The sequence below is a fragment of the Tympanuchus pallidicinctus genome, unplaced genomic scaffold (assembly GCF_026119805.1).
Source record: "Tympanuchus pallidicinctus isolate F22 unplaced genomic scaffold, pur_lepc_1.0 scaffold15, whole genome shotgun sequence".
Lineage (NCBI taxonomy): Eukaryota > Metazoa > Chordata > Aves > Galliformes > Phasianidae > Tympanuchus > Tympanuchus pallidicinctus.
The window spans coordinates 573,016-587,829 of record NW_026294669.1 but is presented as its reverse complement, the minus strand read 5'-3'; the positions used below and the strand labels follow the sequence as shown (position 1 = coordinate 587,829).

Below are 14,814 nucleotides of genomic sequence, written 5' to 3'. Positions count from 1 at the left end.
CGGCGAAGCTCCCCGCACGCTGAAATCGGCCCCGGCAGCGGCACGGAGCGGGGCACGGAGATGGGCACGGCGCGGACGGCGGCGCGGCGCTCCGGCAGCGGGCGGTGCTGCGGGGCGCGATCCCGTCACGTGGAGCCGCCCCGCAGAGCCGCCCCGCTCCGCTCCGCACATGTGTCGGCCACGCGGCGGCCGCCGGCGGCGAGCAAAGGGCGAGCGGACACGCGGCGGGCGTGGCCGGGGCGGCGGCGGCACAGCCCGCGACGGCGGCCAATCCGCTGCTCCCGGCGACGCGGAGCGGCTTCCGCGGCCAACGGGCGGCGGCGGCGAAGGAACGGCCCCGCGGGGGACTGGGGGGGAGGCGGGAGGGGAGGTGGGTGCGCCGCGGGTGTTGAGCAACGCGCCGAGCGGGGCATTTAAGCCGTGCGGGGCGCTGCGGGGCTCTTCCTGGCCCCGGCAGCCCGCGGACGGAGCCGCTGCGGGCACTGGCCGCTGCTCCCGCTTTGGGTCGCCTTCGGCGGAGCCGTCATGACCGAAACGACGCGTTACTCGGGGTGAGTCCCGGGCGGATTCTGAGCTGCTGTGACTGGGGCGGGAAAAACGTTCTCTGGGTTTGTTTAAGCCCGATTTACGAAATCAATCTCCGTTGGTTGTTGCTTTACGTTTATTAAAGCACGGGGACAGGCAGGGCGAGCCGACCTCCCGGCGCCCGCACAGTCCCGATTCTCAGTGCTTGCGTTGCTGGGCACGCGAATATACAATTCCCGTTAAAAAGCCGTTCCGTGTGATATGGCACAGCGTGTTACCTGCCGGGCGCTTCTGGCAGAGCTCCTCCAAAGGAGGAGCTGGGGCCGCCACTGACGAACTGACGACAAATACTGAGAAATCCCGTCTGCCAAAGACGAAAGACACGGAAGGGGTTACCGGCATCGAGAGCTGTAACGTAGAGGACCCCCGTGTGGCAGCAGGGCTTGGCAGGAGGGCGGCTGCCCCTCATTGCCGCCTCGCCTCATCCCCGGCCGTGCTCCGCCTCCCCCGGGCCGCCCGCCCTCCCGCTGCCCCGCTCACCCACCTTCTCCCCGTCTCCCCGCAGCGGTGGATTCGTCCACGTCAAAAACCCGCATCTGGAGGCTATGGATGAGGACGTGCTGTATCATTTGGACTTAGGAACGAAGACGCACGACCTGCCGGCAATGTTTGGGGACGTAAAGGTAACCGGCAGGGGCCGAACCGGGCGGCTGCTTGCCCTTTTTCTCATCGCACCGTGCTGCCGTCCCTTAGTGCGGCCCCCCGGCAGTGTGTGCTCCTGCCGGAGAGCAGCTGCTCTGCAGGTGAGGGTCGGTCCGCTCCAGCATTTGGGCAGCACTGTTTTAGCACGAACGCTGTGAAAACGTGTCCCTTTTCTCCCCACCTCCTGGCCTCTCTGCCATCAGCAGTGCTCTCTAATTGCAGTTGATGCTGCTGATAGAATAAATTAGACAACAAGCTAATATCTGGCTTGGCTCTGCTGTCACTAGGCGTACCGGCAGCTTACATTTGCTGAATGTACAGCAGTGGAGTTATTGCAGATTTTCTTGCCCTGGAAGCGATACCCAACCAGGTTCGGCGGCTCGGCTGCCCCGGCCCAGGCCTGCCGGCTCCGGTGCAGTGCCCTGCGCTGCTCCGAGGAGGCAGCATCCCGTTGCGGACCCCGCCGCGCTGCAGGCTGAATCGCCGTACCTGTTGTAGCCGACGCTGCCAACACATCTGCGTTTTACACCCAGTTCGTCTGCGTTGGCGGCAGCCCGAACAGGATGAGGGCATTTGCGCAGTTCATGCACAAGGAGCTGGGGCTGGAGGGCGACGGGGAGGACCTGGCCGACATCTGCGCGGGGACGGACCGCTACGCCATGTACCGCGTGGGACCGCTGCTGTCCATCAGCGTGAGTGCAGCGCCGTGCAGCCCTGCCCTGTCCTCTGCTCTCAGCTTCTCGCAGAGGAAATCGGGTTGCATCAAGTCCAACCACCGACTCGTCCCTGCTATTCATTCCAGCACGGGCTCTCAGCTCAGTTGTGTTCGCTATTTAAAAAACGTGGTATTCAAAATGAGCGTGCAGGAATTTTGCTCGTGAGATGAGCAGTGTGACAGTTCCTGGTAAAAACCCTTCCCACCCTGCACAAACTATGAAGTGTGGCTGAAGGTATTCCCCTGACGTGAGCTGCTTGGTCAGAACCTCCTCTGCTAGTGGTTACTCCCTGAGGACAGCGCTGGGTGCTGGGCTGGCCTGCAGGGTGCCTGGGCCTGGGGCCGCTTTCATGGCAGGGATCCCATCTGATTCCTGTGACAAAGCCAAGTCCAACCTGGCTGAGGGAATCAGTCTGATATCCTGGGGATCAGCCCTGCAGGTGTTCCTTGGACCCCTGCTGCTCGCTGCCTTGGCTAAAAGAAAAAAGGTGGAGGCCTTTATCATAGAAAAAAAGGCCATGCTCCTGAGCATCTTGTACTTCTAAAAGCCAAGCCAAGAGCAGGTGGGTGCCTACAGTGGTGCAAAGAACTGAGATGGGAGGCATAGGAACAGGATAAGGGTCACCAGGGGGGCACGAGTTTTGCAGGGGCTCCGCCAGCCCCAAGTGGCGGCGTTGGGGCCACAACACGGCATTGAGGGCAGGAGGGGCCGGGAGCTCTGCCTGGGCAGGCTGCAGGAACAGAGCTCCCTGATAACGCCTGCTGGCCTCTACAGTGGGAAGAGGGTGTGATGCTGAGCTGAGCTCACTGTCGTCACCCATCCAGCACCTACAGAATGACTCTTTCTTCTCTCAACAGCATGGAATGGGGATCCCTTCTGTGTCCATCATGCTTCATGAGCTGATCAAACTGCTGCACCATGCCAAATGCCGAGATGTCACCATTATACGCATTGGTACTTCTGGAGGCTTAGGTGAGCTGTCCCACGACTTCTTTCTTTCCAGGCAAAAGGCTATTAGCAATTTTTTTCCCAGCAATTAGTCATGTCACTATGAGCTTTTGCATTTCGTCAGGCCCCCATGTGTCAGATAACATGATGCTTTATTCTGGGTTCAAACCCAGCACAATCCTGGTGACCAGCTTAGCAGAGCATGTTTTTGTTATGCCTGCTGGGGCAGCGGTGCTGCTCACACCTGCACGGCCTGGTGCCAGGGCATGGCTCTGCATCCATCAGCAATTAAAGTGCCATCACTCAGCATGCTCCCAGTCATTCATCATGTGCTGATTCTGTGCACTTTACTGATACATCTGTGCCACCACACAAATCCCAATTATTCCCTCACATCTGCTTCACTCACTAAAAACCCATCGCACAGATACCTGCAGGTATTTGTGGTGCTGAAGCCTTGCAGCAGATCACCAGCAACGGGGGCTCAGGCTTAGCCTCAGCCTCTGCTTTCCCAGGGGTGCAGGCCGGCTCCGTGGTGATCACAGACAGGGCGGTGGACGCCTGCTTCCAGCCACGGTTCGAGCAGGTGGTGCTGGGCGACGTGGTGGTGCGGGGCACTGACCTGGATGGGGGCCTTGTGGAGGAGCTGCTGGCCTGCAGTAAGGCCATTCCTGACTTCCCCACGCTCGTCGGGCACACCATGTGCACCTATGACTTCTATGAAGGTAAGACGTGCTTTGGCTGCCCTTCCCCATGGCAGAGCTATCTGTGCAGCCAGTCCTACGGGTTGCAGCTGTCCCACCGGTGCGTCAGGGTCAGTTCAGAGCAGTGTGCACCTTCAGAACATGCATTACAAATCCCAGCACTTAGCCAGGCCATGAGTTCCTCTACTGATAGGACGTGTGTGCACCTGGCACCTCGTTACATTCGTAGTGTCACCCCCATATGGCTGGCACTGCTGTAGGTGGTGGTGGAGCAAAGGGAGAGCACTCTGGCAGCTGCTGCCCGGCCCAGCTGTGGCATGGCAGTGTGGGTGCTTAGGGACTCCCAGCAGTGGGGGTCGATGGCTTCGGGCTGCAGAGAAGCAGCCCCGGTCCATAGCCCATCCCTGCGGACAAGCCGTGCTCTGCTGCTCAGGACAGGTCTGTAAGTTCATAATAGCCATGTCAGGAAGCGTGTGACTTTTGGGCAAACAAGCTTCGGTTACTCTGGAACTGTTTCCTTTTCAGAACAAAGTGCTGATTACACAGTAGATGAAATGTAATAAATGAAGAATTAATCGACTGAAAACTATCTGTAAACCTCTGCTTGTGAATGCAACCATCTGTGTGTTCCTCAAGGCCACATTTTATCTAAATAGAAATTCATTAAGGGGATTAACAGTAGGAACAGCAACAAGATGCCACAGGTTCTGCTCATCCCAAGGAGTGAGACTGCACACTGCAGGAGGCTGCACAAGGTGCGGGGCGCTGGCTGCAGGGCAGGTGTGGGGAGAGGAGGCCCGGGGCCAGGGGGCACCGTGTGCAGCGGGTCCTTGGGGACCCGTAGGGCTGATGAAGGCTCACAGGGAGCAGCACAGGGAGCAGTGCCTCTGAAGCTGGTAATGCCACCTGCAAACAGCTCCCACTGCCTGCTGCCAGAGTCGGTCCCTAAAAGAACTAAACCTAAGTTAAGGGGGCTTTTCTCTCCCTGATTTTCTGCACAACTTGCTATGCCTCTCCCACAGTGACTTGGAGTTGTTTGAATTTAACCTGGCACACCTCCACCTGATGTACATCACAGGCCTCAGAGAGGCTGCGACCATTCATTTGCCCCAGCAGAGTGCCAGATGCCTCCTGCTCGGCAGCCGGGTCTTCCTTTATACAGCGTAAACCTACACTGATTTTTTTCTTCTATACAGAGACATAGTATGCTGGCCTGGAGTTCAGGTTAACTGGGACATGAGTGAGGTAACTGTGCAAAAGAAAACTCGGTCAGCTCCAGCCAAAACATTGGCACTGCAGACAGCCTGGGTCACTGAGCCTGCTGCCTGCAAGGGCAAGCCGTGACGGTTGTTTCCTTTCAAGGTCAAGGGAGATTAGATGGAGCTCTGTGCTCTTTTTCCAATGAAAAAAAGTTGGAGTACTTAAAGCGAGCTCATGATGCTGGTGTGAGAAACATTGAAATGGAGTCGACGGCGTTCGCCGCGCTGTGCGGGCTGTGCGGGCTGAGAGGTGAGTGGTGCCCCGGGCTGCCCTGCTCCTCCCTGCAGGGCCTGGGGCTTTGGTGTGTTATGAGCTGATGTGAAGGCCAAAATGCATTCCTAGCAATTTCCATTAGAAAAAGCACACTGAAACAAATGCCATGGCTCAATAAAAAAACAAGCTTGTTTCAAAAGGCCCAAGTACCTGTTGGATAGAGCAGGAAGTACCGCCTCACCCCTCTCGTGTCCTGGGTGTACCCTCAGCTGCAGCGATGCAGCCACGTCCCAGCTCACCGGCCTCACCGGCCTCGCGCCCCCCCACACCATGTGATGCCCCACCTCAGGCAGCTCCCAGCGCAGCCTGGGGGCATTCAGCCGCCCTTGCAACGCAGCACTTGGGCCTTCTTGCAGCTGCTGTGGTCTGCGTAACGCTCCTGGACCGGCTGGAGGGGGACCAGATCCGGGCGTCCCACGAGGTGCTGCAGGAATACCAGCAGCGGCCGCAGCGCCTGGTGGCGGCCTTCATCCGGAGACGCCTGGGGCTGCATGCTGCTGCAGGGAACACACGGCCTTCCAGCGACTGAGGGCACTGCCAACCCCACACCACCGGGAGACCAACCCGCACCACGGGCAAGTGGAGAGCAGGAAAGACAGACTGGGGGGCCGCGCGTCCCCAGAGCTGCAGAGGCACTGCTGCCTGCGAGCAGGGGAGGTGTAACTGCAAACACTGCTGTGCTGGTGCAGTGGGGTCTCAAACTGCTGGAACTGCATCAGTGCTGCTCAGGAAATAAGAGCGTGCCCCTCTGGCTCCTGCCCTGTGGATGGAAGGACTGTCCTGCAGGGTGCCCTTGCCCCGTGCCCCTCATCAGGGGAACACGTTGCTCCTGGCGCAGTGCTGATAGCTGAGCAAATGGCACACACAGCTCATCTGCTCTGTGAGGGCTGCTGCTCCTCGCTGCAGTCAGTAGGGCTCTCGGACTCATGTGGCCTGATGAGCTCTGTGGGGCCAGAGCCCAGCCCAGGCACCCAGTGGGCAGGGAGCATCTCTGCCACCAACCGACAGGGATGCAGGCAGGGTCTGTGAGCACTGCCCCATGCTGTAAGAAGGTCAAACTGCTCGTGGGTGAGGTGGAAGGCATTGCACTGGGGTTACACATAGCACAGCCAATTCACCGCTGACACCGCTTCCAGTTTTGAAGGGTCACTTACAAGGTTGCTTGCAAATAAATCTTGGTGTTTTTAGAACAGGGACTTACAGGATTCAAGAGTTCAGATAAATAAAAGTATTGCATATTACAGAAACTCAAGATGGTATCTCTAATATTATTAAAAGCACAAAACATTTCAGTCTGAGGACACTTATCAGCATTCTCCAAGGGGCCATTTGTGCAGTACTCGGTCTCACCCCACGACCTGATTCAGTGACACCTGAATCACAGAATCACAGAATGGTTGGGTTGGAAGGGACCTCAAGGATCATGAATCTCCAATCTCCCCTGCCACCCACAGGGCCACCAACCTCCACATTTCAGAGCAGCCCAGGCTGCCCAGGGCCCCATCCAACCTGGCCTTGAACACCTCCAGGGATGGACAGGGCATCCACAACCTCTCTGGGCAGCTGTTCCAGCACCTCACTGCTCTCATAGCAAAGAACTTCCCCCTGACATCCAACCTCAATCTGCCCTCAACTTCAAACCTTTACCCCATTTCCTCCCACTGCATGGCCCTGTCTGATGGCCCACTTGGGCCCCACTCACCCTGGTCCCCCCACCACCTCACCCTCACCCTCTGCTGCAGAGCTCCCTGCAGCATCGCAGCCTCCCAGCAGCACTCTGACTGCCATCACGCCGGGTCAGCACTGGGAGCACACAAACTCCACTTGTTTCAGAGAAGGAGCCTGGTTCTGAGTTTGCCTTCCTGGACTTCAGTTTTCAGGCACAAATACTGATCTGAAGGCTAAGGAAGAGCAGGACTTGAGCTAGTGTCCTTCAGTCACCCGTTACTGACATGCAATTTAACCTGCAGTTCAAGCTCAGCTCTGCAAAGTCCAACGTCCACTTCCAGAACCTCGTGTACTAACCGTAAGGTAGCTGAGCTCTTAGTGAAAACTACTCCAGGAAAAGCAACACGATGTTTAACATTCTGCCCAATTTGGTAGGGGTTTGCTTTGCTGCAGCTGACACAGCTACAGCCCTGATCATTTGCTCTGCAGGACACAGCCACTTCTTTATTTTCTACAATGTGGTGCAGTTAAGACTCTTCAATCATTCCGCTTCTAACTTAACGATTACATTGGGAAATGCTTACTCTGTTGCACATTCTGACACCCTCCCAGGGTTTCGCATCAGTCAGTTAATGGCTTATAGGGCTCAGCACCTCCGTCTCTGGGAGCTCCTATCAGAATGCAAACCATCCAGCACAGCCGCCCGCTTCCCAGGGATCAGAGCCAGCACTGCAGCCACTCACATTGCTCTTCTATAAATACAAACCCAAAAGCACACATAAGCTTATGTGCACATAAGCTGGCACAAGCATTGTGTTTCTGCAGCAGTTGGTACCGCACCGACTCATCCTGCAGCTGTGGCATACTTGACTTTCAGGCACCAGTTAACACTTGAGCCACTTCTGACGACCAAAACTGACAGCTGAGTTGTACATCTTAAAGTGGAGTGACTTCATTTTCATAAAGATGTTGTTCTCAGGCCTCAGAATATCCAGCAGCTGAAAGTGAGTGGAAGGTCACAGTGACGAAGCTGATGGTGGAAAATAGGGAAGAAGCAGGTGGGCACTTGGCCACCCCAGATATCACCGAGCATGGCCAAAGGTGCATTAGCATGTATTAATGAGTCCTTGACAAAGAATGAATCTGTATGCCAGTGTGCTGCATAGGGACGTCTGAACTGTTTCAGAGTAGAACCTGAACTCCAGAAGATCAAACTGCTCGTCACCTGGCCCGGTGCACCTGGTGAGCAATAAAGGAATGCCTCTTTCTAACACCACACTGGAGTTAGAGAGTTCTTCCCAGATTTCAGATGACAATACTGAGCCCATTCTCTGCAAAGCAGCACATGTGACAGCATCCACGATACTGCTTATAAAACAGAGCCCCTTTTTTCAAAAATGATTTTCTGCTTCATGTAAACGTTGTTTCTCCATAAGCATCTCACCAGTTACTTACTAGAGACAATTACAGTTTCACAAGATTTTGCACCGCTGAGATTGTCTTCTGGATCTGCCTTTAAAGGTGAGAAAAAAAACCACTGCCTTAAGTATGAGACCTTCTGTTTTTGGGAAGCCATCAGGAGGATTTGTCCCTGGAGCCAATCTGGTCTCCAGAAGAGAAGCAAAGCAGTGCTGGCCTCCTCTGCTGGAGCAACCAACAAGCTGCCCAAGCATGTGTTAAAAATACTGAGTTACCTCGAACAAGACACCAAATTAAAATGCACAGATATGCACTGAATTGCAACGACACAAAATGCAGAGGATATTCAGCTTCCGCTGCTCTTGAGCAAGCAGCCTCTGCAGCGTTTCTACCCCAAGCAAAATAACTCAGATTCACTTCAGTACTCAGATTACTTTGCTTCGATTTAAAGCTGCCCATTGCTGCAGCCTGCAGCACCCGCCCTCCCCTGGCTTTGTGATCCCTTCCTCAGTTCTCTGCTTCTGTTTTCACAGCCTCACCCACCCACACCAGAGCAAACCTCCCTCCCTGGGCACCAACCCCCCTCCTGAGGTCAGGATGCACTGCTACATGTTGTCAGCATTACCTTCAGTGCAAGGTGTGAAGAATGGAACATCGCCTGTCAGACTGCAAGGCGCTCAGTGCAGAGCTGCTGAACCAGTCAACAGGAAGGACGGCCTGCTGAGGAGGGCAGCAGCCAGCACAGCTCTGCAGACGGGCTCTGCTGGCAGGGCCTCCAACATCCTCACCCGCAGATCCTCCTTTGGATCTGCTTCACAGGGCCTTGAGGATGTGCGTCCCATTAACGTCTGTAAAGCATCACAATATTAGGCTAATTAAGTTCCTCTAGTTAACTAGATATGCAAATACGGATGTTCAGATCTTTCTGACATTTATTGTCCTTAGGAACTCTGGGTTAAGCTCCTTGCTGTAACTTGTTTACATACAGAATAAATTTTACAGCCATCTTATGTGAGGCTTGGAAATGCAATCAGTTACGAAATGAAATGACATCAATTTACTTTAATTGAAGAGGATTGCACGCAGTGGAGTCCACTCCAAAATAAGAATCCCAGATCTGAAATGGTGTTTATAATGTATAATTCATTCTGAAACACTGCCAATACGAAATTGCTTGCATGACTGGTTTCCAGTAAGTACGACGCAGCAAACTGGTTTCTCAATATAGACAAAGGTTAAGTTCCTTCTGACCGTCATCAAGGAATAGCAGAAAGATCTTATAATTAAAAGAATCAAATTCTCAGGCAACTGGAACAAAAGCCACGTGGCATGCATTTGTGCACCACGATACAATCCAACTCACTGCAAAGCCTTTGGGGTCTGCGTTGCCAATTAAAAACCAGAATTCCAAACCACGCTACGCAAATTGACCAGCAGAGTTGGCAGAGGTCTTTCCCATCACTGCTGATCTCCTGCCGGGAAGAAATACGGGGAATCCTGCAGCATGGGGAGTTGAAGAGCAGCCCAGCAGAGCTCCTCAAAGCCTGCACCCAGGCAGGGCTCAGATGTTGCACCGAACGCTGTAAGGAAAGGCACGTCCTTTCCTTGAATGATTGCACACAGTGACAGCCCAGCAGCTCCATGACACGGCCAGTGAGAATTTATTGAAAGGTCTACTGTTACGGCCCAGATGACACCTCTGAAGCTTCTCTGCTCTTGACACACAAAGCGCTCTACATCTTAAACACTGTAGATTCCATGTCTCTTCTCGGAAGCTTCAGTGGAGGAATTTTTGGCAAAATCTCTTTTGCATAAAGTGTTTTATGAAGTCCAGCTTCTCGAAGAGCTAACTCGACACGAAGCCTGGGGTCAGAAATGATCTGTTAAAATAAACCACAGCAATGATGAAACAAAACCCTACTTTCCTCACTTGCACTGCAAGTAAAGATAAACTGAAAGGCTATTTGTGAATGCACATATAGACACATACATTATATGTTATATATGTTTGAAACAGAAGGGTTCAGAAGGTGATTAAAAATGTCTTGGTCACAAACAGAGCCTTTGGAAGCGAAGAAGTTCACTGGTGAATAACTCACTACACATAGTTTGATATCATTCTTTTTATGTACTAATGATCACAATCTGTGTAAACAGAGAGCTCTGGTTTTCAGTCCTCATTGTGGCTCAGTTCAAAGTGCAAATGAGAAACTGAGTGAACTCAGCCTGCTCAGGAAAAGGATTCTGACTTCTCTGATGTTCTCCATCAATGCAACCCTGCTTTCAGGACAGAACTGTTAATTCTTCCTGGGTTTTTTTGCCTTTTTCCCTATGGGATATTAGCACTTCAAATGCACTTATGAATTTTTTTCATTGCACTGCTTAGTGACTGCTTGGCAGTACCACTTCCATATCTGTAACAGCAAGTAAGGCCCAGGGAAATTAACGCTAAGATTTGCCACGAGGTTATCTGACAAAATGCACGGCCTCTTTCAGCTCCCTTGGCTGGGTGCTGGGTGTTGGCAGGAGCAGAGCAGTGCCCACGACCAGCTGAAGTGGGCAGCACGTTCTGAGAACCCACGAATCAACCTCACATGCACCTCTTCAGAGCCAGGCTTTTCCAAACCTCACAACACCCATTGGATTTGGGTAAATTTTCTTAGCCAAACAAAGAGCCTTGCATTCGAAATCATTCCCATTCTGCAATTTGGAAATGATACTGACAGAAAGAAGAATGCTATTATGTAGTTCTGTGGCATAAAAGCTTTATTTTAGCGTTGAATAAGCTGAAATGTAATGATGTCTATTACCATGCTTGCCCAGCACTTCCCTTTTTAAGACATTTTAGGGCTTCTCAGTTCCGAATGCATACACTGACAGATGGAGAGTAGTAAAAAAAAACCAGAACATCTCTCCCTGTGTTGCTTAACTTCAGTTGAAATAGAGCTAGCACTGTCGTCACCACAGCAGGCAACCTGAAAACCACCTCACTGCTTACCCCCGACTGGTTTCTCCTTTAGCCAACGCAGTGAGGAGGACTTCCATTTCACGTCAGACACTTAGCACAACACCTACAGGAGCAGGTGAATAGGAGGCACTTTTATAAGTGAGCGTGTAAAAGCACGAACGGGGTGAGTTTAGAAATGGAGCAATAGCAAAGCGCTCAGCAAGCAGTCGGCACCCAGCTCCTCATCCTCCCCACTGGTGGGAGATGTGGCTCAAGGACAGCAGCACAGCCCCTGGGGCACTGTGTGTGTGTGTGTGTGCATGCTGCTGTGTGCTGCAGCACTGCAGACTCCTGGGCACGCAGCTGGCTCCACCCATTGCTCCTAAGGAGTTCAGTTTCACGTACATTGTGTTCTGTGTTCTGCCATTAGTGTTACTATTTCGGCTACGCACCCGTTACCACCTATTGCTCTCACAGTACGGTTGCATACAATAAAGCATGCAGTATAAGGACAGGCTTTACCTGCTCTTCACTGTATGTTTGCAACTGAAACAGCGGCTTCTGAAGAACAAACTCTTCTGTGGACCCAACGCCCATCCGAGCTTTAGATGCTGCAGTATCAGCCACCACTCTCGCTGGGTCTGGTTTTGCTACGATGGAAACCTAAAGCACACAAATGAAAACAAGCGTTACAGCCTGTGTAGGGGCACGGTGGTATCAGTAACACACGGCCCTTGAGAGCACCATCGCTGACATGGTTTAGAACCTTAAACCAACCTGCCTCCATACGTAAGTGCTGTAAAGCCAGAAAGTTGAGCCCAGAGCCTGTGCATCCCCCCAGGGGCACAGGACCAGGTCCCACCGCCAGCACAGCCCTGTGCTCTCTGAATGCTGCCAGCAGCACAGCTCCCAGCCAGGCCCTGCCAGCAACCTCCAAGTGCTGTAACACAGAACAGAGGGGAAGATGCAAGGTGTCAATGCAGGAAAACTGCCTCAGACCAAACACTCAAAACCACTTTGATGCAGTGAAACTCAGGGAGATTTTTTCCAGCTTCCCGATAGAGACAATTTAATTGCCTAGACTTCATATTGCACTGTGCATGACTGGTAAGTGCAGGGCTGCCACAGCCTGGAGAACTGCCTGCTACACGGGCAGGCTGCACACAGAGCACCTGCACACTGGCAATGCCAATGCCAGTCCTTACAAACTGAAATGAACCTGAAAGCCAATGGCATTTCTATGAAGAGAGAGCTCATGATGCTAGCTCACAAATGCTGTGGGGAAATAAGCCTATGTTGAACTCCAGGCGACCAGAGGACAGCCCCTCCTGAGGACATGCACCACTGCTCCGTGCTATAAGGGCAGTGCGTGGCCCTGGGTGCAAAGGAGACCTCAGGGGTGGTACGACAGCAGTGCCAGCATCTGCAGCTCTAGCACAGACCGACACGAGATCTGATGTTCACAGCCCATAACCAGAAGCAGCCAGCAGGCTCAGTTTAGCCCCATCCATATTTCTGGACATCTCAGTGCACTTTAACTTCTTAATATTCTTCCTGTCGGTTACAAAGTATGTAAGATTTATAGCACGACAGAATCAACACTAACATCAGACCCGGAGTGCATTTTAGCTCCTTCATTTATTTGCTTGTGGTGTAACATTTTATTTTACCTTCCATGTAGTATGTCAGCATGTGCTCTGTCTCTACTGCATCTGAAAATACCACACATAAGAAATAGAAGCACCTTTTGTCGAAGTGCTTCCAGGCATTTCTCTTTCTCTTCTGCTGCACAGGCTTCTCGAAGGGCCTCCTCCTTTTTCTCCAGGATCCTCTTTTCTAGCAGCCCTTGTCTAAACTCCACCCTGTAAAACAGCATGCATATGAACGGGAAAACTGGTCAAGTTTCACTTCAAAGTTGTTACTTTCCAATTGAAAACTAGCCTGATGCTCTCTTATGTCCACCATCAAAATTCCTGACAAACACAAAGAATGCCATTCCCTTTATATATTTTTTATAAGTTGGTTAACCTTTCAGACTTCATTTCTACAACCCTAGCTCTTCTCTAGCAAGCTTTAAGCTTTATAGCACCATTACTCACTTTTTTCCATTTTCTTTGCCAAGAAGCAATGTTCTCTGACATCTGTGTATGGCAGCACAACTGTTCCCTATAGCCCTTCTCATTTAAAGAAACAAATCCCTTCCAAGAAGCAAGAAAACTCATGAATTAAAAACTTTCTCGGAAGGAACAAACGGAGCTCAGCACAGATAGATCCCAAATCTTCACCTACGGCACTGCCTTCACCAGCCAGCTTCCTGCAGCAGGTGTTTACAGCCCTTGAGATACCACGGCCACCATACCACCATGCTTCCTTCTGCTTCTCAGCCCGCTGCCAAAGTCTGTTTCTCACGAAGCTGCAGGACGTTCTGTGGTGCATCACTGGCAGCCCTTCACACAAGCTGCTGTTGCCACGGTTTGCCTTCAGGGAAGCACAGAAATAAGGGCTGCTTCAAGGCAGCAGAGCTGCTGTCACTGCTCTCAACGTTTCGTTAGCTCCAAGGAGCACACATGCTGTGCACTGCACGTACTGGAACTGAATGCGTAGTTGTGCTGGTGGCTCCAAAAGAGCACTGCAGCCACAGCCCAATAACAACTACTGGGACAAATATGTTGGTGCTAAGAGAGCAGTACAAAGCAGCTCATGGATGCCCTGGAGAGGCTTTCCACATCCCTGTATGGAATAGAATAGAATCATAGAATCGCTCAGGTTGGAAAAGACATTGAAGGTCATCAAGTCCATCCACAACCCAACCATACTGCCCTAATTCTAACAGCCTTCTGCTAAATCGTGGCCCTCAGCACCACATCCAAACGCTTTATAGAATCAACGCTCGCAATGGAAATCTTTACAGGTCATTTTTTTTTCTCTGGGAGAAAATTTAATCAGTTTTTCATATGCAGAATATTTAATAAAAAGCAGAAATACTCTTTGAAAGTGACAAAATTATTTTACATAAAAATTCCTTCACTCTGCTTGAGCCAACTGCTACGAGTTCTAAAATACTCCAGTGTTATCAGATACAAAATTCAACCGCTTGGAAACTTCTAAAACTGAGGGCACTCGTTCAGGTCTAAGCTCACACATTTTGCTGCAGGAATTCTGATTCACATCGGCGTGTGAAGCTTTGATAAAATCAAACGCAAATGTTTTACCCAGAGTGAAGGTGCCAGTGACTGGAAATGAATAGCAAGGCAGCCAACAGGCAGAGTAGGGCAGCGAAGGGACCCAGAGCATTGTTGCTGTATAAAATTAAGTAAAATTGATTTTACACAAAGCTAAAAATTAAGATATTTCAATACTCAATTTTGATTCTAAGTACCACTCTAAGTACTGATTTTAATAAATCTCCAGCTGAAAAACAAGCTGAGCTGCTCAGGCTCAGTAAAACTGCCTTGAAGTATTGTGGGCACACTTATGTAACTTTGGACAAGCAGAATTTCACTAAAACTCCGCTTCAACACAACACCTCATAAATGTTCAATAGGAAAAAATGGACTACAGCTTATTGGGACAGATACAGTTGGAATTGGGAGGGGAGGGGAAGGTTTATAACACAGGTAGCATTTTTGCTCTGTATCAGAACCTACCTTAT

General features: G+C 51.7%; 2 protein-coding genes across 2 annotated transcripts in view; one reads left to right on the top strand and one right to left on the bottom strand.

Moving 5' to 3' along the window:
- Positions 1 to 411: 411 nt before the first annotated feature.
- UPP2 (uridine phosphorylase 2) lies at positions 412 to 6,380 on the top strand. Its single transcript, XM_052675431.1, has 7 exons — positions 412 to 551; positions 1,091 to 1,208; positions 1,761 to 1,919; positions 2,801 to 2,915; positions 3,407 to 3,616; positions 4,958 to 5,104; positions 5,485 to 6,380. Exons 1-7 carry the CDS (start codon positions 526 to 528, stop codon positions 5,655 to 5,657), a joined length of 948 nt encoding a protein of 315 aa, XP_052531391.1. The 5' UTR covers positions 412 to 525; the 3' UTR covers positions 5,658 to 6,380.
- A 2,649-nt stretch (positions 6,381 to 9,029) lies between these two features.
- Positions 9,030 to 14,814, bottom strand: part of CCDC148 (coiled-coil domain containing 148) — a 32,600-nt gene continuing 26,815 nt past the window's right edge. The window contains exons 11-13 of the mRNA XM_052676071.1: positions 12,907 to 13,024; positions 11,685 to 11,825; positions 9,030 to 10,095 (exon numbers count right to left, since the gene is read on the bottom strand). Of these exons, the coding sequence (XP_052532031.1) occupies positions 9,949 to 10,095; positions 11,685 to 11,825; positions 12,907 to 13,024 (406 nt within the window). The 3' untranslated portion in view covers positions 9,030 to 9,948. The remainder of the gene's footprint in view (positions 10,096 to 11,684; positions 11,826 to 12,906; positions 13,025 to 14,814) is intronic.

Excerpts from the sequence above, each read along its gene's own strand:
- UPP2 (XM_052675431.1), top strand. The coding sequence starts at position 526 with ATGACCGAAACGACGCGTTACTCGGG. Across the intron at positions 1,920-2,800 it reads GACCGCTGCTGTCCATCAGC|CATGGAATGGGGATCCCTTC; the intron begins GTGAGTGCAGCG and ends TTCTCTCAACAG. Across the intron at positions 5,105-5,484 it reads CGGGCTGTGCGGGCTGAGAG|CTGCTGTGGTCTGCGTAACG; the intron begins GTGAGTGGTGCC and ends GCCTTCTTGCAG.